The sequence below is a fragment of the Cricetulus griseus genome, chromosome 4, assembly GCF_003668045.3.
Source record: "Cricetulus griseus strain 17A/GY chromosome 4, alternate assembly CriGri-PICRH-1.0, whole genome shotgun sequence".
Taxonomy (NCBI): Eukaryota; Metazoa; Chordata; class Mammalia; order Rodentia; family Cricetidae; genus Cricetulus; species Cricetulus griseus.
The window spans coordinates 66,898,069-66,922,009 of record NC_048597.1 but is presented as its reverse complement, the minus strand read 5'-3'; the positions used below and the strand labels follow the sequence as shown (position 1 = coordinate 66,922,009).

The following is a 23,941-nucleotide window of genomic DNA, read 5'->3' as shown; positions in this document are numbered from 1 at the left end:
AAGAAAAGAGAAGAAAAGAAAGAAAGAAAGAAAGAAAGAAAGAAAGAAAGAAAGAAAGAAAGAAAGAAAGGAAATCAGTCACAGAAAAAGAAACTTGCTGAGTCTGTTGGCACACACTTATAAACCTAGCACTTGGGAAGTGGAGAAAGGATAATCAGGCCACTCTGGCTGCATACTGAGTTTGAGAACAGTTTTAGCTACACGATAGTGTGGCAAAATACCAAAAGCAAAAGTAAAAAACAAAAATCCAGAAACTTAATTTATGAGTTCATCTTTCACAATAATAGAACCAACAATTAAAAAAAAATTATAGCAGCAAAATACAAACAGCAAGAAGTAAAAGATAAGAAAAGGCAGCCATCCTGAAAATGGCAAAGGAGAGAAAGGGGAAAGAAGAGGGGACTCCCAGTGTTGTGAGAAGTGACTGGGTCCTAAATGGCAATACTTCTGAGAGGTTTGTAAGTGAATATGCAGGATGCTGAACCGGCCGGATAAAGGATGAGTTCGCCCTGAGAAGGGAGGAGAGGAGAGAGAAACATCAAGTGCTCAATTGGTCACAGCCCAGGCCCTTTACTTCACAAGTATTTAATCAGCCCTTGGATCTGAGACTGCAGGCGCCGCTGACGGGGTCAGCTATTATTTCTCCACAGAAGGCAGGGTGAGCTATCTTCAGGGATCATGGGTTTCAAATCCAAGACAGAAGGCTGAGGTGCCTATTTAACATATCAAAGAGGACCTGGCTGCCAGGTTCTCCCAGCGTCCCTCAGTCCCTACCTGTTACAGCGCCTTCCTGACCAGCATACCCTAAACTGCTTTTCCCTATAATCCAACCATTATATAAGAGTCCAACAGGTTCTTTTGTGTCTTTGGCCTCTTGGCTGCTGTGCCTGGTTTTCCTCTCTCTCTCCCTTCCTGATTGCTCCACAGGGTCTAGCTCAGTCTGGTCATGTCCACTCTGAACTCACCTAGATGTCCCTGCCTCTGACTAAGTCTCCCTTTTATCTACAGGGTTTCTCTGTGTAGCTTTGGAGCCTATCCTGGCACTCCCTCTGTAGACTAGGCTGGCCTCGAACTTACAGAGATCCCAGCACTCGGGAGGGAGAGGCAGAGGCAGAGGCAGGCAGATCTTTGTGAGTTTGAGGCCAGCCTACCTGGTCTACAGAGTGAGTACCAGGATAGGCTCCAAAGCTACACAGAGAAATCCTGTCTCGAAAAACAAAACAAAAAAAGAAAGAAAGAAAGAAAGAAAGAAAGAAAGAAAGAAAGAAAGAAAGAAAGAAAGAAAGGAAAAGAAATAGAGTAGCTGGGTGTGGTGGCACATGCCTTTAATCCCAGCACTCAGGAGGCAGAGGCAGGCGGTTCTCTGTGAGTTCGAGGCCAGCCTAGTCTGCAGAGTGAGTTCCAGTACAGCCTCCAAAGTTACAGAAAAACCCTGTCTTGAAACCCCCCCAATAAAAAAATAATTTAAAAAGTCACATAAAGATGGAAATACATAGAGAGTCTGGATACTATATGTTATTGTGTTGTCTTTCAATTGTTTGACTTCGGAGGAAGGAGCAACAGCTGCTAAAAGACATTTGCTTATAAATGCTGTTGGATTAATCCAACCTATATATTTTTAAAATGCCTTGACTTCCAAATTTAAGTATAGGACAGGTTATTTTGGAAAAGAGGTTCTGTTTTTGTTTCCATGGAAGATGAAAAGTTTTGGATTCCTAACAGACTAATATGGTTTAGTCAAACAAGACCCCCGAAGCAGTGTTCCAAGTGATCCAACATCCAAAACAGCTGAGATGATACAGCCTCACAAACTACTACAGTCAGGATTTGGCCATGGTTCTGGATTTTCTCAAGATCCCCATGAAATTGACAGCATCCCCAAACAACAGGAAGCAGTTTGGAAAGAACTACACCCAAATTCCCAAATACTGTTTATAAATGTTTGTTTTCATTTAAATAGAATTGGTTATAAATGGTTAATGATCACAGTCAATCTCTTTCTAAAGAAAAAAAGGAATATGATATAGAAATGAATCCATTGATATGGATTTTGGTTTATTGATACAAATTTAAGGTCAATTTTGTTATATGTATATTTCTACTCTTATTTAGGTATTGTGTTTATACAGCTCTTTAAAAAATAGGGCTGGAGAGATGGCTCAGAGGTTAAGAGCACTGACTGCTCTTCCAGAGGTCCTGAGTTCAAGTCCCAGCAACCATGATGGCTTGCAACCATCCATTATGAGATCTGGTGTGCAGATATACATGGAAGCAGAATGCTGTATACATAATAAATAAAAATTTTAAAAAATGTAATGTATGATTAAATACAGATCATAGATAGTCACCTATAATAATCAAAACTTATAGTTGTATTAGTTAGGTTTTCTAGATATACAGAGACATATTTCATATGGATAGGTATTCTTCAAAACCTTTCAAAGACCTACAGAATATGGCATTTAAAATGGTATATTAGGGGTTTTCATGACAATGAGACACAACTGTTCCTGGTAACACCAATTATGTCAGAAAGGAAGATGGGCATCAAAGAAACGCATTATGGAGTTTGTCTTCAATGTGGCAAAACTGGCCTGTTGGGCAAAGAACTACCCTTGCCTCAATTGCTGACAGTAAGCACACTGTCCAAACTAGACAGGCAGGTTACAAAGGAAAGTGACTGCCAAGAGATAGAATGATCCTTTAGGGTTCCTGCTTTACAGAAGAAAGCAACTGATGAACTTTTCAAATACAAAGCAAAACAGACCTTCAAATTCCCTACTTTATTAAAAAGTCTGCAAGACACTATGGCCTATGGGCTGAAGATGGATGCCCCAATGTTACAGAAGAACTTTGTGTGATTGACCAGTCAGCAAGATGTCTCTGTTAATTCTAGAGTTTATATATTATCCTTCTGGCATCTTTGATATAGTTGAAGATAGACAATTATGGTTATGGTTTTCCTTGGTTAAGATAAAAGACAAGTTATACTTTTAAAAACTTTAGACTCACAAAGATAGGATAGGTGATAGAATATTTTCTTTAAATTTTGCCAAATGTTAATGAACTAAATATTGTAATTATATTCTTGCTTTATAACTGTTTTGCTATATATAATTTTACTATGTTGAAGTTAAAACCTTCCTTTTTATTTAGACAGAAAATAGGAGATGATGGGGGAATTCTGTCCTTCTGTATGTTATGAATATAAGTTTCTCCTATTGGTTGATGAATAAAGATGTTTCAGCCAATGGACAGGCAGAATTTAGCCAGGTGGGAAATCCAAACAGGGAGAGAGAAAGGTAGGAGGTGGAGTCAGGGAGATGCCTTGTAGCTGCCAAGGAAGCAAGAGACCCTGGCATCACCGGTAAGTCAAAACCAAGAGGAGCTATATAGATTAATAGAAATGTGTTAATAAGTAAGGGAGAGCTAGCCAATAAGAAGCCTGAGGCATTGGCCAAACAGTTTATAATTAATATAAGCCTCTGTGTGTTTACTTGGGACTAAACGGCCACAGGACCAGACAGGACAGAAACTTCTATCCACAGGACTCTTTCTCAGAGCCCACATGTTGCTGTAACATTTCCCTGTCAGGAGGCATCCCTAAAGTCATTTAGGAACTAGACCATGGATCAGAGCTCCAAGCACTTCTGCAATTTCTGGCCTCCAGTCAGGAAAGGACCAAGTATTTTTCAGTCTTAGACAAAGATACTGGCTAAGGCCCTATCCCTAAACTGCCTTGTCTTTTTTCTATCTCCTGTCCTCTTCACCCCCACTAACATTCTCTATATGGTAATTTAGAGACTCGGGCAATGACTGAATGTGGATTCTTACTGCTGGTGGGGCCATTGGGTGTGGTAGTTGGGGCACCCTTCCAGTGGGCTTATCTAGGGGACATGGAAGTTACATCAGTGGTTACATTTCTGTGACAGGCAGGCATAGGGACGAAAAGAACACCTCGATTGGTGCCTGGTTAGAGATGTGGGAGAGGAATGAAGGTAAGAATGGATCCCTAGAAGGAGAAGAAATATTTCATGCATCTAGGAACAGGAATGAGTTAACAAAGCCTTAGGTAGAAACCCAGGAGCCAGAGCACAGGACATTTTTTAAATGTCAAGCTCATTAGAATGTCTAGATGGTCCCACAACAGCAGCTGTCCACTCCTTTGGCCAAGGCCGTACTCAAAGAGTGAAGGGTTCAAGATCTGCTTTCAGACAATTTGATAGATAGCTGTTGCAGTGACTAGAGTCATGCTGTGATGTATCTCTCAGGTGGTTTCTGGAGCTGGAGAGAAAGAAATTTAGCCAACATTTAATACTGAGGTTAAAACAACACTGGGCCTTTTTCTTCAGACTGCAGGTAGCTTCTATGGTATTGAATTGAATCAAGGTTGTGACATCCTATATGCACACTTTTTTTTTTTTTTTTTTTGGTTTTTCAAGATAGGGTTTCTCTGTGTAGCTTTGGAGCCTATCCTGGCACTTGCTCTGGAGACCAGGCTGGCCTCAAACTCACAGAGATCCACCTGCCTCTGCCTCCCGAGTGCTGGGATTAAAGGCATGCACCACCAACACCCAGCGCACACTTTTTTTTTTTTTTAAATCAAAACAAAAATGATTGGTGAGAAATAATTGTCTAAATAACATCGCATATGAATTTAATCCTAATGTCTGGGAGTGTGGTCCCTTGAACTATTAAAAAATAGTCTCTGCTGAGCATAGTGGCACACGCCTTTGATCCTAGCACTCAGAAGACAGACAGGTGAGTCTCTGTGAGTTCAAGGCCAGTGTGGTCTACATAATGAGTTCCAGAACAACCTGAGCTACGTAGAGAAACCTTGTCTTAAAAAAAAAAAAGAAAAAGAAAAAAAGGCTCAGGTTATACTTTCCTGTTGGATGTTTAAAACCATGTAGCTAGCCGAAATTACATGCCCTCCCTCCCCACAACAAACACCTCTGCCAAGGCCAGTTGAGGATTTGTTCTATGGGCATGAACTCTCAGTTACTGGTCCAGCACCAAGCCTGTCTGCCTGCTGTCATTCTACCCATCGTGATGGTCATGGATTCTTACCCTCTGAAACTGAAAGCCCTAGATCATCGATTCACAACCTGTGGGTCATAACACAAGCAGGAAAGAGACATCCTCCAGAAGCAGACCCAAGAGGGGCTGGGAGTGGCTCCGGGAGAAGAGCAGCAAACACTGGCTTGAAGGTGCATCTTTAGTGTCTTTGTCACTGGTTACTTTGTTAGCCTTTAGCTGATTGGATAAAGTGAGTCACACAAGACACTGTGATATTCTGTAAAGGAATCAACCTCGGCCCTGCATCTACCCCAGAACCAGCTCACTTCTCTGGCCTTGGTGCTCCTGAATAGCCCTGGACTTGCTAACTGCCGAGGAGGGACACCTGGCTTTCCTTCAGTGAAGTGTATTGCTAGTATGTGAGCCAGTTCAGCCAAGTGGAAGAGAGGATTAAAAACTTGCATGAACTGGCTCACAAACTGTGGCCTGCAGGGACTGACTGCACTTCCAAATTCCTACTACAGTCCTCTCTGGGCCTGCTTCTACCCCTCCTAGGCCCACTGGTCCCTTTGGTTCTCATAATGGTTGCTACTGATCCAGAGTTTGTTCTCTGTGTTTATTAGCATTCAAAAAATTCAAAATTAACTAAGTACCATATAAGTCCAAACTCCCTGTGTTATATTTTCCATCCTTTTGTGGCTTATTCTTTTAATTACATTACTCTCTTTTTAAAGACTTTATTATTTTTAAATTATTTATTTTTTTCTATGACTGTCTATCTCCATTTTTCTTTTCTTTTCTTTCTTTAGCATTTAAGCACTTTTTATGTTTGTTTGTTTTTTGATACAGGGTTTCTCGATAGCTTTGGTGGTCCTGGAAATTGCTCTATAGACCAGGCTGGCCTCAAACTCATAGAGATCCACCTGCCTCTGCCTCCTGAAGTGCTGGGATTAAAGGCATGCACTGCCACCTCCTGGCTTATATAAACACATTTCAGAGGTGTTCTTGGGCCTGGCTTTTGTGTGTCTGTAGCTTTCTCTGACCATGTAGGCCAAACCTTGAAAGATTAGGCTACCACCACATGGCTCTGGCAGCTGTCTTTGCCCCCCCTACCCGCTCCAGTTGGTGAGAGCCTTATGCCTGTGGCTGGGCCTGGATCTGTTTACTTCCCCGGCTCTGGGAAGATGCTGAGTCCTAGATGCGGCAGGCATTTGTACCCAGTGCATGCTGCTTAAGTGCTCAGCTACACAGGAGGGCCGCTTAAAGGAGCTGCAGCTGATCCTACCTAGTAACCCAAGAGACCGCTTTCTGGAGTCCTATGAGACTATTCAAGCCCCACGTAAGGTGCCAGATGAAGCTTATCTAATTATTCGTTAACAATAAAATCTCAGAAGTCAGATATCAAGGTAATAACTTGATTGATCAGAGAAGCATTGGGGAAGTGACCAGTGACCTCCTCTCTCCATCCAAAAAGGCAGGGAATCTTTCTAAGTTCCACATTAGGCATCATATGTAGCTGATTTTTCATTGGGCCAGCAGCTCACAAATAGAGGTGGGCAGTGGTGGCTCACACCTTCCATCCCTTCCTGCACTTGGGAGGCAGAAACAGGCAGATCTCTGTGAGTTTGAGGCCAGGCTGGTCTACAAAGTGAGTTCCAGGACAGCCAGGGCTGCCACACAGAGAAACCCTGTCTTGAAACAAACAAACAAACAAATGACATGGAGACTTATTAATTAGGCTTTTCCCCAACGAGTTCTTATAACTTCAATTAACCTGATTCTATTAATCTACATTTTACCATGTGGTTTTTTACCTTTCTTTCATCTACATGTCTGACTCCTTCCATGTATCTTTGGCTTCTCTCTCACATAATTCACAAGCCTCGATTCTTCCTCCTCTTCTTCTCTTCCAAAATCCTACATATCCTTCCTGCCTAGCTATTGGCCATTTAGCTCTTTATTATACCAATCACAGAACACATCTTCACACAAATATCCCACAACACTTCCCTAAGGACTTGTGTCCTTCTGGCCCTAGCCACTCCCCAGCACGTGGTTTTCCTTTCTCTAGCTCCATTGCACTTTGCACCCTTATTCCTCACAGGAGCTAATTATCTTGTATTCTAATTTATAATTATCTAATGAAAATGTTCCTCCCAGTAGGCTTGACCTTAAGATTGCAGAATGGGCCCTACTACTTAGACTCTTATTCAAATGCTGGTGGATAACTTTATTATCTTAGACACATGATTTAATGCTATATACTTTTGGTTTTTATGACTGGCATAAGATTCCTTCCCTATTGCATTCGGTTGCTGTGGGCATGACGGCAATCCGCGTAAAGTATGAGACAAATAAAGAGACCGATAAAGAGAAAAACGTTAAACACTCGATAGCTAACCTGACCTATTTGCACCGTGTGCATTCTTTTACAAAGCCCCTACTGTTCCGTTGCTCCGGTAGCTCTCACCACTTGGCAGCGATGCACGTGGTCTGGGTCTGTGGGCCTTGTCCCAAGGCAGACTCCTGACTGGCTCCGCAAAAGAGAAAGCCCCGCCCACCAGCCTGCCAATCAGGTCTGCACTGAGCCCACTCGGTCCGGCGGCTTCCTGTTGGTAGGTTTACAAGGCGCGGGGGGCCAGGCTGCGCGTGCGCAGATTGAGGAGGCCGCTTTCCCGTTGGGCGGAAGAAGGTGACGTCAGGGGCGCGGAGAGGGTCCGCCCATAGCCCGGGGAACGTTGAATCTGTGGGCCCTCTGATGGCGTCACAAGTCCGCGCCTGAACCTGGCTCCGGCCGAAGCAGCGAAGGCGGCAGCGGCGGCGGCGGCGACAGCTCTGGGGTTCGCGTCTCGGGGTGTGTCGGCCGCCGCTGCTGCTCAGGCCTGGAATGTACAGATGGCTGGCTAGGGTTCTCGGCACCATTTTCCGCTTGTGCGAGCGGCCTGCGCCCGGGGCCCGCGCCCTGCTCAAGAGGCGGCGCTCGAGCAGGTAAGGCGGCCGCGCGCCGGTCCCCTCCCCCGCGCTGGCGTTGGGCGCAGCGGGCCTGTGGGAACCGGCGGCTCCGGGACCGTGGAGGCCTGGGGCGAGTCCGCCCCTCTCGCTGTGAGCGGAAGGGGAGCGGGAGGCCGGCGCTGTGCTGCTCGCCCGATACAGCTCCGGTCGCCCGGTGTCATCGCGGGCGGGCGGGCAGCGCAGGGACAAACCAGTAGGTTAGGAGTTTGACTGCGAGTTCTGTTCTCTTCGCACCAAGGAACAGCAGTCGTCTTGTTTTACAGCAGCTGTGTCAGTGTTGGGCTAGAGGGGAGGAGAGTGGTCCTGTTCTTTAGCATCGGTGTAAGAGGCAGAAAGAAAGTAGGCACTGCACTCCAAGATTAGAGGGAAATTACAAATGTTATTACTTAGCATCCACTCCTTTACATTTTTTTTACATTCTTCCCCTTTAATTAAGGATTTTTCTAGAAAGTAAAATACGGTGCGAATTCTATATTCCCCGTAAGTCTCTCCCATCCTTCCGTCCTTCCTTTTCTTCTCTCTGTGTCTGCTTCATTTATTAGGATGATTATTATTTTTGTGTTTCCAGGTCAAGAGAAGTGGATAAAAGATTGGTTTAGGGGAAGTAGAACAAAATGGTTCAGAGATGATTCTTGGAATGTAGGTCACTGATGGAATTGGTTGTTAGCTAAACTGTAGCACGTGTTCCAGAGAGAAGGGATCATTTTAAGCGCTATAAAGTTCCTAAAGTGATGTGTAGTGTACTACAGTGTTTTATGCTGGGTTTGGAGTACAATGAGGCTGTATGTTTTCCTGACTGGGGACTGTTAATCTCACAATTATTCTCATTCATAGTCCCTCAGAGTCATTCGATGCCTTGAATTTTGCTGCCTTACTCCTGTTCTTTACTATATTTAGGGACTCTAGTCTTATGAAACAATTCATTTTAGGGACTAGAGGTGTGCCTTAGTGGTAGAGTGCTTGTCTGTCGTGCCTGTCCTTTCTTCGGTCCCCAGCACTGGGGTAGGGGTGAGGTGGGGCAGTTACGAACTCTCCTTCCAAAGCCCCCCAATAACTTAACCTCTTAAGGTTGCTAATATTGTCACTTGAAGTAAAAAATGGTTGTCTCTGAGGTCCTTGTTCCAAAAACAGATGATTTATTGGTTCAACTTGACTAGATGACACATCATCCCATGGTAGGGAGTGTTGGGTCTTAAGATACGGAAATCGAATTCTGTTTTCCGAGTTTCATCTCATTTTATGACTAGTAAATGGAAGAAAAATTGTTGTATGAAGTTTTTGTTTTGGTGCTAGGTGTTGAACTCAGGGTCCTTTACATGCTAAATACATGCTGTACAACTGAGTCACGCCTCCAGCTCTGAGTAAATTTATTTGTAGAAATACATGTGTTACATTTGTATATATGTACTTCTTTTCCTTTCTTTACAGTGCTCTGTTTTCTACTACAGTGGACACTGATGAAATCCCAGCCAAAAGACCAAGATTAGGTACTACATCTAAAAATTCTTCTTTTTTTGTTTGCTTTTTTGTTGTTGTTATTGTTGTTTTTGTTTTGGAGACAGGGTTTCTCTGTGGGATGGTCCTAGCTGTCCTGTAGCTTGCTTTGTAGACCAGGCTGGCCTTGAACTCACTGAGATCCACCTGCCTCTGCCTCTCAAGTGCTGGGATTAAAGGCATGTGCCACCACCTGTCAAAAAATTCATTTCTTTTAGTAGGAAAAATACATGCATGGAACAAAATTTAAAACGAAAAATGTTGAGATAATGAAAAATTGCCTGTTTCCTGCTCTTGCCTATGCCATTGCCCTTCCTGGAGACGACTGCGTGTGTCTTTCAGATATGTGTATTGAATGTGTTTACAGTTCTAAAGTCTTCTATAGTAAAAAGTTAATCTTTATTTTTGAGAAGCCTGTTCAGACTGACTGATCAGACTCATCTGGCTGAATGAACCAATCTAATTTGTTGCCTCAAATCTACTTTCTTATATCTTACTGGTAGAAGAGAATAAAAGCAGATTAAAGGACAAGACACAGTAGAATACTATAGTATGCTCCCTTTTTTCAACCTGATCATGAATTTGGGCTTATTTCAGATGTATTCGTTAACTGTGGAACTTGATATTTCATTTAAATCCACCAATAAATACTGAATACGTCTTGATTTTACAGTTACAGGAAATAAAAGAAATGAATACTAGGCCCAACTATAATAATTTTTAACTAAGAAAAAAATGAGCTGCTTTAAAAATTAAATCTTGCCGGGTGGTGGTGGCGCACGCCTTTAATCCCAGCACTCGGAGGCAGAGGCAGGCGGATCTATGTGAGTTTGGGACCAGCCTGGTCTACAAGAACGAGTTCCAGGACAGCCTCCAAAGCCACAGGGAAAAACCCTGTCTCGAAAAACAAAACCAAACAAAATTAAATAAAAAAATAAAAATAAAAAAATAAAATATAAATAAATATTAGCTTGTACTTGAATGTAGTAAAATACATAAAGCAACATGACCAGAACTCCCCCCCCCCAAAAAAAAAAAGCAGAAACAAAAAACAACTGGTGGGTACCCAGGGCCTGGCTAACACAGGCCTGTGATCTGCTGAGGATGTTGAAGCAGGTAGATCAGAAGTTCAAAGCCTGCTTGGACAAGTTAGTGAGACCTGTTTCAAAGTAAAGTAGTAAGAGGGTAGGAATAAGTTCAGTAATTGTCTAATACACTCAGCACCCAAAGTTCAGTCCCTAGTACTACAAAACAAGACAAAACTTTGGTGGTATTAGAGAAGGTTCCTGGGTTGGTTGTATATGGTAATCATCTACATCTGGCCTAAGGATCACCCCACTCCTTCATTTCTGTTGAATACAGAGTTTGATTTCCTTACTGCAAACAGCAGAAAGTAATCTGAACTGGAGATGAGCTGGGTACACAGTGTGCTGACCAGCAGATCTTCCTGTGCTGATGACTGTTGATTACGTCAATTGTGGCTAGTTTAACTCAAAGAATTGAGGGTTTTGAAATTTTTTAAATTTTGTGTATGGGTGTGGGTGGTGTGTGGGTGTGTGGCTAAGTGGTCCAAATTGGTCTCAACCCTTTGTTCCAGACTCCCAATCTCTGGAGTACATATGTGAGCCATCACACCTCAATAAAGAACTGAACTTTTAATTTTCACTCATTTAAACAAAATTGCTAGGCATCCACACCTGGCTTCTGGCTTTTACATTGGGTTACTCTGGGTACCTTTGGGGAGGAGAAGCAGAAGAGGTGAGGAAAGGAAGAAAGGAGGAGGACCTCATCATAGCAGACCCATGACTTTACAGTGAAAGCCAGAGTCTCAGGAGAACTGTGTAGTCTTGAGTCTCTTACAGGTGAGACCTGCCTTTGTGAGAGTTCAGCGGATAAGTTAACACAATATTAGGATAGTCCCCCCCCTTTTTTTTTTTTTTGGTTTTGGTTTTTCGAGACAGGGTTTCTCTGGCTTTGGAGGCTATCCTGGAACTAGCTCTTGTAGACCAGGCTGGTCTCGAACTCACAGAGATCCGCCTGCCTCTGCCTCCCGAGTGCTGGGATTAGAGGCGTGAGCCACCAACGTCTGGCGTCCCTTTTTTTTTTTTAAATAAAATTTGTAGGCAAATAAAATAGAAATGATTCTTCAACTTATTGTAGGAATAACGTGAAATTGTCTCCAAATTCCTGAAATGGAAAACAACAATTTAAAAAGTTAGAACTTCTCCTTTTTGAGACAGGGTCTCCATATGTAGCACAGGCTATCCTTAAGTTCCTATGTTGCTTAAGGCTGGTCTCCAGCTTGAGATTCACCTCATGAAGTTGGGATGTATGCTTGCTATTTTTATGTCAACTGACTGAAGCTGGAATCATTGGAGAAGAAGGAGCCTCAGTTGAGAAAATGTCACTATAAGATCTGGCTGCAAGCAAGCCTGTAGAACATTTTGTTAATTAGTGACTGATATGGGAGAGCCCAGCCCATTGTGGTCCCACTGGATTGGTTGTCCTGGGTTCTATAAGAAAGCAGGTTGAGCAAGCCATGTGGAGCAAGACAGTAGCAGCACACTCAATGGCCTATGCATCACAACTCCTGCCTCCAGATCCTTGTCCTGTGTGAGTTCCTGCCCTGACTTCTTTGAAGATGAACAGTAACGATAGAGTGTAAGCCAAATAAACCCTTTTGGTCATGGTGTTTCATCACAGTAATAGTAACCCTAACTAGGACAGGATGCTTCAGTGTCCTGAATGTTTGAATTACAAGTATGCACCATCGTAGTCAGCAAACAAGTAAATTACTTCCAGTTTGGATTCTGCTCCACCTCACCAACACATTTTCTCGATTATTGGAGCCATTCCCCTTTTTAGAGAATATTTATTTCGTATTTTATTTATATTGGAACTCTGTTGCTTTAAAGCTACCATTTTAGGCTATTTTTTTTCTTAAGGCATAAAATAATTCTTTATAATTAATTAGTAAGTACAAAGGAAACTGAGAAACACAGATGTGTAGGAAGTGAGGAGGTAGTACTATGAAAGAAGGAAGTGGAGGAGCACTGAAACACACTCCCCTTTTGTTTACTTCTCTGTTTTGTAATCTTTGGTACCAGGAAGAAGTGAACTAGAAATTGTCCAATGCATCTGGTTCAGTAGTGGGATAGCTTTTTGTCACAGATGCTTAAGAGCTGTGTGTTTTATACTGCACTCAGTCAAGATTTATGAGGGGCTTTGTAGATGCTTGTTTAAGATAATCAAATTGTCACCTGCCTGGGAAGGAATGGCAAACTGAGTAAAGGTCAGTGCTCTCTGTGTGTTTTCCATACCTAGCAGTATGTATGTTCCTTGTTCATTTATCTTTCATCTCTGTGGTTTCTTTATGCATTCTACAAAGCTTACTGCTTAAAAGCTGCTACTTGAGATAATTTCTTGGTGAATCAGTTTGTGGCTTATTAAAGTAATAGTTTAATGTTTTTATAGCAGCTGTGGTAGTTGATTAAAACAAAATTCACATGTTAGAATTCCACTTATTCAGTTTATTCATGTATGTATGATGCACATGTGTGAATGGAGTTATGCTGTAACATACCTGTGGCGGTCAGAGGACAACTTTGTGGAGTCAGTTCTGTCTTTATGTGGGTTCTGGAAATCAATCTTAGGTTGCCAGGCAGGCTTGCATAGCAAGCACTGTGACTCACCAAGCCACTTCGATGGCTCCCAAATACTTTTATATTATAGATACAGTTTTATTTCAGTGTTCAAAAGTAAGACTTTATTAAAAACTAGTAGAGGTTCTTTTCAAAACAATTAATTTTTTCTGCAAGTTAATGCTCTGTTTATAATTTGTTATTTTTTAGATTGCTTCATTCACCAAGTGAAAAACAGTCTCTACAATGCTGCAAGTTTATTTGGAGTCCCATTCCAGCTGACCACAAAACCCATGGTGTCTTCTGCTTGTAATGGAACACGGAATGTGGCCCCTTCAGGAGAGGTCAGTGGGGATGGGGCTTGGCTACTGGTCTTTTTCCTTTCCCTTTTTGATTTTTGTGTGGAGATGGAACCCAGGACCTCATACATCTTTTGTTTGTTTGTTTTTTGAGACAGGGTCTCTTTTCATAGCTCTGTGTGTCCTAGAACTCTCTATGTAGACTAGGCTGATCTCAAACTCTCAGAGATCTCCCTGCTTCTGTCTCCTGAGTTCTGGGATTAAAGGCCTGCCTGTATGGATCTTGTATATATTAAGCAGTAGTCTACTACTGAGTTACACCTCCAGCCCAACACACTGTGATGTTTATAAATTGAATTTAAAAAATATTCTCATAGATTTGGGGGGAATTAACATATAGGTTGACTTATTTCCAGAAATGATCATGCATTTATTACCTTTGATATGAAGGTCAAGAAATTAAAGGTTAAAAATTTAAGTATTTTAAAAAATATTTATAAAGAATATTAGGAGGCAGCAAAATGGCTCAATGAGTAAAGACTAAAGTAAGCTCAGGCTTGCTGCTAAGCCTGATGAACTTAGTTCAATATCCAGGACCCACACTGTAGAGAGCTAGTTTCTGCAAGTTGTCCTCTGACCTCCATGTCCACGCACATGGACACCCCCCCCCCCACACACACACACACACTCAGCAATGCAATACTTTAAAAAAGAACTTTGGCTCCCTTAGTCTGATGCCATACTCTTTTGATCCTAGTGCTCAGAAGAGTGCTGTGGGATAGTTAGCTGACCTTGGACATTCAGGACCATTGTGACAACCTAGTGAGACCCCTGCCTAAAAGACAAAAAGAAGAAAAGAAAAAGCCAGGTGTAATGGCTAATGCCTGTAATCGAGGTGGAGGCAGAAGAATCATTATGAGCTTGAGACCAGCCTGGCTCCATAGTGAATTCCAGGCCAGCCCAGGCTACAGAGTTAAGCACTGTCTTAAGAACAAAAGAACAGGGAGCTGGAGAGATGGCTGAGAAGTTAAGAGTGCAGACTGCTCTTCCAGAGGTCTAGAGTTCAATTCCCAGCAACCACATGGTGGCTTACAACTGTCTATAATGAGATCTGGTGCCCTCTTCTGGTGTGTGTATACATAATAAATAAGTCTTTTAAAAAACAGAGTAGAGTGAGTGTGAGGTCAGCCTGATCCCTACAGTGAGGATCTTCTTGAAAAGGAAATTTGTTTTGTTTTTTTGAGACAGGGTTTCTCTGTGTAGCTTTGGAGGCTGTCCTGGAACTTGTTCTGTAGACAAGGCTGGCCTTGAACTCATAGAGATCTGCCTGCCTCTGCCTCCCGAGTGCTTGGATTAACGGTGTGTGCTACTACCTCCCTGCTGGAAATTTGTTTTTACTTATAAAGTATTGTGGAGAAATGTGATTATCTTTTTAACACTGTTTTGCCAGTTTTGACAACTTTTTTTTTATCTTAACAATGTTATTTCTGTGTGCTAGCTTGAAAGTTATCATGAATAGAGTGAGCTTTATATTAGAAATTGTTTTAAAGTACAAGCTTGGGTGTTACAGAAATGACTGCTTTATTTTAGGTGTTTTCGAACTCTGCATCTTGTGAACTGACAGGTTCTGGATCTTGCAACAGCATGCTGAAACTGGGTGAGGTGGTCAAACTGCTCTTGCTTACCTGCACTTCTGCCTGTGTCCCCTAAGTCTTAGGAGAACATCAATTTCTTTCTCTCTCTCTTTCTCTCTTTCTCTCTCTCTCTCTCTCTCTCTCTCTCTCTCTCTCTCTCTCTCTCTCTCTCTCACACACACACACACACACACACACACAATTTAAAAATAATAAAAAATCTTTTAAAAATATTCCTGAGAGCTTACTGTGTTCCAGGCACTGATTTGCTATCCTCAGGAATAGCAGAAGACCTTGTTCTTGCTCGGAGTTCATGTATTTAATGGGCAACCATAAGCTCCTGATTCCTGCAGCTGTATAGCATTCCATATTATCAATAGACCCTGAAAGGGGATTGTGATTGTATGTATTGCACAAACTAGTGGGGAAAGCTCAGAAGAAGCCAGAGCTCTGAAAAGCAGTTTTAGTGTCTGCCATGTGGGTAGACTAGTGAGAGAAAAAGGTGGAAGTTGAAATTCAGAAGCCATAGTAGAAGAAGCTAAGAAATAATGCTTTATAATTACACTCCTCACACCTCTGTGGCACAGAAGTGCAAAGATGAGTAAGCATGTACTCATGTGTTAGCTCCTTGACATTGCTGGGACCAAAATAACAGAGGGCGATGCAAGGAGCAACGTTTGATTTAGTTCATGGTTTTAAGGTTTATGTACACTGAATTTGACTTACACATATTGTTCTAATATCAGTTACCTGATTATTGTTGTGGTTTTGTGGTAGTGAAAAATAATTAAAATTGAACTTAGGGTCTCATACATGTTAGGTAATAGTGTACCACAGAACTACATTCCTAGCCCACCATTGCTTTCCTTTAATGTTTTTGTAACATTAGTACTGTGCTTTTAAAAAGATAAGATAGTTAGTTCTGCCATGTAAAATTTCTGTCCTGATGCAGGCTATTTCTCATTACAAATATGTTCTTAAAGGTAATAAATCTCCTAATGGAATAAGTGATTATCCAAAGATCAGAGTGACAGTAACCCGAGATCAGCCACGTAGAGTCCTGCCTTCATTTGGGTAAGTGTTAAATTCTGCTTTTCTGTAAGTGGAACTCACTGTTGCTAGACATTTTCACTTTTGTTCTGTTTAATAATACTAAGTAGGTACTCTAAGGGTATTAACTTGCTGACTATCACATGATGAGTTAGGTTTGAATTTGAGTGTTTCCAGCTGTATTACATGTCCATACTATGGTTTGGTTTTGTAAATTATTTTTTAAAATTTTTATCTTAATAATTCTGTGTGTATTTTGTCTGAATACATAATCTGCGTCTGTTCATAGTTGGTGTCTGAGGAGGTCAGAAGAGGGCTTTGAACCACCAGGCCTGGTTCTCTAGTCCTCTGGAAGACAGCCAGTATTCTTAATCACTGAGCCATCTCTATAGCTCCCTATTTTATTCTTTAATGTTTTTATTTCTTTTTTGAGAATTTCACACAGTGTATTTTGATTATGTTCATCCCTTTCTCCAGCTCCTCCCCCTCCTCCATGCTCATCAACCTCATGTCTTTCCTCCCACCTTCTTGCTCTCCTATCAAGTCCAGTTTGTGTTGCTAGGTACTGTGGTGATACATTATTTATGATTCATTAAACTTGCCTGAGGATTCAGAAAGCAAAGTCAGCCATAAACCATAGAAGCCAGGCACACACCTTTAATCCCAGCAGCCAGAAGCTAGGAGGTAGTGGTACACACCTTTAATCCTAGGCCTCTCTGAGTTCAAGGCCACCCAGATCTATACAAGATTGATCCAGTCCTAAAGAGAAACAGCTCACATAAAAATGATCTCAGCTCCTGGGATCACATGCCTTTTATCCCCAGCATTAGGAAGTATATCTGACAGGAGCAAGGTCTCAGTATAGGGCATTTATTCTCCAGCCACATTGAGGATAGGAAAACATTCTCCAGTCTTAGGATTCTTCAGCCAAGCTGAGGAGAGGCTGCAGGATCAGCCCATTCAGCCTGCAGCAGTGGTAAAAGCTAGTGACCAGCTGCTTTGCTTTTCTGATTTTCAGCTTGAAGTTTGAATCCCAGAATCAGTCTCTGGGTCATTTATTTTCATGTTATAAGCTACTTCTGAGTATAGGACCTGCCTTGGAATATGATATATAGACCTGGTGTCACTCTGTTGAAGAAAAGTGACATTCTCTTTCCCTGTAACAGTCAATACCAGTAGCTCCTAAGCAGGGGTAGGACTTTGGACCCACTGCTATGCTAAGATTTTGTATGGCTTGAGCTTACACAGCTTTTTTGCATGTTGTCATAGTCTCATGAGTTCATAAGTGCATCTGCCTGTTGTGTAGTGAAAACACTTGAAGTTATCTACTGCCTCTGGTTCTTTCAATCTTCCCGCTCTTCTGCATAGATCCCTGAGCCTTGACGGAAGAGGTGTGGTATAGACACCCATTTAGGACTGTTCACTCCAGAGTCTCTTACTCTCTGTACAGCGGCCCATTGTGGGTTTCTGTGTTAGTAGCCATCACCAGAAGAAGCTTATCTGATGAGGATTGAGAGACACACACACTGGTTGATGGTTATAGACATGAGTCATTAAGTCATTTTATTGCTATATCCATTTAGTAGAATAATAGTACTAGATTTCCCCCTTAGAGCCCATGCCCTATCCAGCCACAGGTTCTTGGCCTTAGTGTCAGGTATGGGTTCCATCTCATGAAGTAGGCCTAAATCCAATCAAAATTGGTTGGTTACTCCCATAACATTTGTGCTATTATTGTAGCTTACTGGGTTCATAGCTGGGTGAGTTTGATGATTACTTTTCCTCTGGTGGTGTGCATAATATCTTCCAGCACTATGAAAACTAACTAATACCATTTAAGCTTTCAGTTGAGTACCAGCTGGATTTCTCTGTAGTCTGTGACTCAAGTATGTGGTGTTCTTCAGCAATAGGGTCTTACTGTCAAGTTCTGGAGGGTAACCGAGAGCATTGGCAATAGGCTGTAATGTTTAGAGGGTTGGTCTATGGGACCCCATTAGTCAACAACTCAAAAAAGAGGTAGCCCATTCCTGGTACCAGGGATGTTATTTGGTAGTGTGTGGTATCTAGTTAGGGAATGCATTTTCTTCTTAGGAACTATTGTAATTTTCTCCAAAATTGACCACATATTAGAATACAAAACAAGTCTCAATATAAATGTAGGAAGATTGATATAACATCCTGTATCATATCTGACCACAAAGGAATAAAGCTGGATGTCAACAACACTGGTAACCGCAGTAAGTACCCAGACTCATGGGAACTACATAGCATACTACTGAATGACAATTGGGTTAAGGGAGAAATCAAAAGGGAAACAAAAACCGTCCTAGAATTAAGTGAACATGGAAACACAGTATCTTGGTTCATTTTACATGTATGAGTGCTTTGCAGAAAAGGGCTTTAGAATCCCTGGATTAGGATTACAGATAGTTACTACACACTTTGTGTGTGTTGGGAACTGAACCCTGATCCTCTACAAGAATAGCAAGTGTACTTCCCACTGAACACTCTCTCCAGCCTCCCTGAAAACCATTTTAAAAAGAATTAATGTTCACTTATCTTTTAAACTGTGTGTGTGTGCATGTGTACATGTGTGCTGTGTGTGTATGTACGTACAACCTGATATAATTTGGGGGGTGGTGAGACAGTTTCTCTGTTTAGTCCTGTAGCCTAAGCTTACCTTTAACTCAGAGATCTGCCTGCCTCTGCCTCCCAAGCACTGGGATTAAAGGTGTGCACTACCCTGGCCCAGATAACCCTGACAGGTTTTTGTACATTGAACACATATGTCAGCTCTGTAAAATATTATCAACAATTTCCTTTCCTCTTCATTTTTTTTTATGCATTAAGTGTGTGTTTGTGTGTAAGTTCAACACAGTTTGTGAAAGTTGGTTCACTCTTTGCATCATGTGGGCTCCAGGGGTCAAATTCAGGTGATCAGGCATGGCAGCAAACACCTCTACCCACTGAGCTAACTTGTCGGTTGTCCTGAGATCTTTAATCCCAGCACTAAGAGGCAGAGGTAGGCATATCTCTTGAGGGTTTGATTGTTTTTTAGTTGTTTGGGTTTTTTTGTTTTCTATTTTTTGAGATAGGATCTCAACCACATAGTCCACACCAGACTGGGATTTATGTTACTCAGACTGTCCTGAACTCACTGTGTAGTCCAAGTTGGCTTTGAACTTTCAGTTTTTCTGTTTAGCCTCTTGATTTTTTTTTTAAGCTCTCATAGTTTTTAAATTGTAAAAGTCCTGTTTACTCTGTATGGATATTTTCTTGAAGTATCTTGCTTCAGCTATAAATGTACAGAGCCTTTTCTTATCTTGAAAAACAAATGAACAAAAAACAAAACAAAACAAAATTCTGGGCTTGCAGAGTTCAATCAGTAAAGTGCTTGCTGTACAGACACAAGGGCCCAAATTTAGATTCCAAGCATCCATGTAAAAGCTATCCCACAGCTGCACAAATCTGTAACCCCAAGTGCTGGAGGTTGGAGAAATGGGCAAATGTCTGAGCTCATTGGCCAACCAGCCTAGCAGAATTGATGATCTCCTAGGTTCAGTGAGACCCTGCCTCAAAAAATGAGGTGGAGAGCCTAACGTTGGCCTCTTGTTTTTACATGTGAAAGCACACATGCAAACATGAACACATACAAACACAAATCTGGAGATCTTTGGCTAACGACTTATAATTAAAAGTGAAAGCCTGGAGAGCTGACTGTTATAGAGCACTTGTAGAGGACCCGTCCATGTTCAGTACCCAGCACTCAGATGGTAGCTTTCAAGTTCCAGGTTTCTGATGCTCTTGTGTATCCTCCACAAGTACTGTGCGCACATGGTGTACAGACACACATGCAGACAAAACATGTATACAGAAATAATAAATCATTAAAAAAAAAAGTTTAAATGAAAGCTAGCTGTGGTGGTACATATCTCTAATTCCAGGACTTGGGAGGCAGAGGCAGGAGATGTTAATGTAGAGGCCAGCCTGGTTTACATCACCAGTTCCAGCCCAGCCGGGGCTATACAGTGAGACCATCTCAGAGAGAGAGAGAGAGAGACGGAGGGAGGGTGAGAGGGAGAGAGAGAAGGGGGGGGGAGCTAAAAACCAGGTGCCTCTGAAATTTGAGTGAAATATAAATTATAAAGCTAGGAGGGAAAGTACAAATTGAAAGAGGGCCCCAAAACTGGTGAAATGCCAGCCTGACTTGGGAAAAAAACTTGATAGGCATTCAGTGGCCAAATAGGGGGCAATTTAAACATGAAAATGAATAAAGCTTGTAATGCAAATACCAATGGATGGATATGGAAAAGGGAGATCTTTATAGGAAAATGTTGACTGTGAGCTCAGAAGGTAAACAATTACCATTTGTGACCATCACAGTAATAATGGTTATGGATGAGTCATGGTTAAGCTAAAGTGGATTTGGTAAGGCCTAGGATACTTATATTCACATACAATTACCCCCCCATCCCTTATTAATTATCAAAGGCAGGTGACTTTTTATAGAGCATCCTGCCTGATACAATCTTAATAAAAAGATCAAGTTGAAATGGTTGGTAGTAGCACAAAGTGACACCATAGCCTCCAGGTATATTGACTGAGATGGGCATCATCAATCAATGTAGTGTTCTTGCAGAAACTGATCGTCTAAACTTAACCTGTGAAAATAGTTTATTCTTAAATTAAAATGCAGTCTACAAAGCCAGCGGCCTGTGCTCTATCTTTAAGACAGAGTTATCAGATGAAAGCACACCAAAGATACACAACAACAAGATGCAATGTGGAACCTGACTGGATTTTTACCAAGAATGCTATAAAGGAAACTCCCAGTAGCTTTGGAAAAATTAAAAGTGTGCTGCATGCTTGACAATTGTATTATTTGAGGGCTATTCTTGTTCATGAGGCATATATACTTAGAAATGAACTTGATTCTCTAAGCATTTAGTTAATGTCAGTTTCCCTATGTTCATCATTGGGACAGCCACCAAACTTAAAAGACTGGCTTGTTCCTATCCTTTACAGTTTGATCTAATTTTTTTTTTGGGGGGGGGTGTTTTGAGACAGGTTTCCTCTATGGCTTTGGAGGTTGTCCTGGAACTAGTTCTTGTAGACCAGGCTGGTCTTGAACTCACAGAGATCTGCTTGCCTCTGCCTCCCGAGTGCTGGGATTAAAGGTGTGTGCCACTACCACCCAGTTTACAATTTGATCTAATTTCTATGTTATTCATTTACAAGGTTCAAAGTACATTGTTTAATTTCTAAGTACCAAAATATTCCTGATATCTTTCTGATAGTGATTTCTGGTTAATTCCTTTATGGTCAGAGACTATACTTTGCATTGTTTTCACTGTTAAGTTTTTTAAATTTCAGTTTTTGTCCCACAGTATTATCCATTTAAATGGTGCTCCACATTGGCTTCAATAGAATGTATACTCTACTACTACTGAATAAAGCATCCTATAGATGTCAGTTAGGTCCAGCTGGCTGATAGTGTTTATATAGGTCTGGTTTTCTTTTTTATTGCTTGAGTGAAGAGTGTTGATCTTTTCTACAATTTTGGATCTGTATGCTTTCTCTTCCATGCATGCCAGTTTTGCTCTGTGTTTCCTTTTGGTTCTTTGACTGGTGCTCTGCTATATCCACTTTATCTCCTTCCGTCGTATGTATATATGTGTGTGTGTGTGTGTGTGTGTGTGTGTGTGTGTGTGTGTATGTATGTATGTATATATGTATGCATGTATTTATATATTTTTTCTGAACCATTTGAGAGTTAGCACTTGGACTCCCGCTTTTTTCTTGAATATTTGAGTTATTTATAAGGGTGGGGATATTGATTTTTATAATTATAGGTTATAAAGTTTGACATTTTTATAAGTCTTAGTTAAATTTCTCCATTGTAACTTTTTCCCTGCCAAAACCAGGATCCAGTTCAGGATTGCATGCTGTTTGGTTTTCATCATTTAAGAATCTGCTTTAATCCTGGGTATCTCCGTAACTTTTCCTTGTAATGACATTAGTGTTTAAACTTAACATAGACAGTGGATGTTTTTAGAGGTAGTACAGTGTTTTTGTGAAAATAGCACATGAGCGTGTTGTATTCTTTCCAAAGCACTTACCAGGAGCTATGATATCAGTTTGCACCCTTGGCAATACCAAGGAGAGATGTGGGTATTGCCACCAGCAGCAGGTTTTTTATTAATCATTAACCCTTCCCTTCTCCCTGCCCTTTTTCTTTCCCCTCCCCCTTCCACTCCCTTTCCTTCCTTTTAGGGATTGAACCCAGGGCCTTGAATATTAGATTAACACTCTACCACTGATCTATATCCCGTAGCCACTCCAGACACACATCTTTTAAAAATTAAAATGAGCCGGGCGTTGGTGGCACACGCCTTTAATCCCAGCACTCCGGAGGCAGAGGCAGGTGGATCTCTGTGAGTTCGAGGCCAGCCTGGTCTCCAGAGCTAGTGCCAGGATAGGCTCCAAAGCTACACAGAGAAACCCTGTCTCAAAAAACAAAACAAACAAAAAACCAAAAAATAAAAAATTAAAATTAAAATGAGTCTTGTTACCCTGCCCAATTGGTTTTAGATTCTTGCCTTGAAGTGGTTTTTAAGCCTCAGCCTCTGAGTGGCTATGACCATAGGCATGCTGCGCTGTCCCAGCATAGAATTTGCTAGCATGTAGCTGATATTTCAATGGTGCACACTGAGTAAAGGAAAAGTACACTATTAGGGGGAGAGGTGTATGCAGTAGGGAGCTAAATCTGGGGGTAGGGTTGGAAACCTGTCTATGAGAATGAGGGCTTTCATATGACAGCTCGAGTGACCAGAACAGACATTCCTAGTAGAATGCTGGGATATCTAACTTTTGCAAATGATGGTTGGTTGTTTAAAAACTAGCAGTCTTAAACTACAACAGCAGAATAATCAGATGACCTAGGAACCTAAATCCCAATTCAGTGATATGTTGTTTTTCCTCTCTCTTTTATTCTCTAGAGGCTATAATAGAAGACCAAGTGGCCGTCGACATAGCAAAAGCAATCCAGAGAGTTCCTTAACATGGAAACCTCAGGAGCAGGGTGTAACAGAGATGATTTCTGAAGAGAGTGGCAAGGGTGTGAGGCGTCCCCATTGCACTGTGGAGGAGGTAAGTCCTTTTAGCCTGATACCCTAAATGTTTTTAATGACTTTGGAGTAATTGTGTTCTATGGCATACAATTCAAAAGGTACAGAAAGGGTATAGTGACTGTAAGTGTCCCAGCGTCCTGTCCCTTCCTGGCCTCCCCAGCCTGCTTTGACTCACAGTAAGTACTGTTGCTGTACAGTTAGCTACCCAGAGCTACTCTAGACATGCATAATGATGCCAGTTTCAGATGTTAGAGCCACCTAAAAGAAGGAAAGTGTCATATTAGAGATTGCTTTTTAATTTTAGTTTTTGAAGATAGAGTCTCTCTACATAGCCCTGGCTGTCCTGCAGCTCACTATGTAGACCAGGCAGGCCTCTAACTTACAGAAATGTGCCTCCTCTGCCTCTGCCTCCAGAGTGCTAGGCTGCACATGCACCATCACACCCTTCCTAACTTAACTTTGCAAACTTTAGGAGCTGTGATTGATGAAGGTGGTAAATGATGTGCATAGTGTGAAGAAGAGATAGACCTTTGTTTCTCTCTTGAGAGCTTCATTTCTTTCAGGAATGCTGAGGGTTATTTCTGTCCCTGCCACTTCCCAGTACCATCCTCTGCTTTAACTTGGTAGATTGTTTGGGAGCTGTTTGTTTGGCTTATCAAATA

The 23,941-nt window shown here is 41.7% G+C and overlaps 2 protein-coding genes across 6 annotated transcripts in view; one reads left to right on the top strand and one right to left on the bottom strand.

Annotated features, from left to right (window-relative positions):
• Positions 1–7,569, bottom strand: part of Liph (lipase H) — a 63,511-nt gene extending 55,942 nt beyond the window's left edge. For 3 of the 4 annotated variants that reach the window (XM_027413010.2, XM_027413008.2, XM_035444694.1), the window contains exon 1: positions 7,421–7,569. The gene's annotated coding sequence lies outside the window, so the exon portion shown is untranslated. The remainder of the gene's footprint in view (positions 1–7,420) is intronic. The other variant, XM_027413009.2, reaches the window with a different exon arrangement.
• Positions 7,570–7,787: 218 nt separating this feature from the next.
• Senp2 (SUMO specific peptidase 2) overlaps positions 7,788–23,941 on the top strand; it is a 43,401-nt gene continuing 27,247 nt past the window's right edge. For both annotated transcript variants that reach the window (XR_004769974.1, XM_027413007.2), the window contains exons 1-6: positions 7,788–8,007; positions 9,460–9,518; positions 13,377–13,510; positions 15,056–15,122; positions 16,083–16,173; positions 23,148–23,298. Coding sequence is in view for 1 of the 2 variants with exons in the window: in XM_027413007.2 (XP_027268808.1) it covers positions 7,907–8,007; positions 9,460–9,518; positions 13,377–13,510; positions 15,056–15,122; positions 16,083–16,173; positions 23,148–23,298 (603 nt within the window). In the remaining variant the exon portion in view is untranslated. The remainder of the gene's footprint in view (positions 8,008–9,459; positions 9,519–13,376; positions 13,511–15,055; positions 15,123–16,082; positions 16,174–23,147; positions 23,299–23,941) is intronic.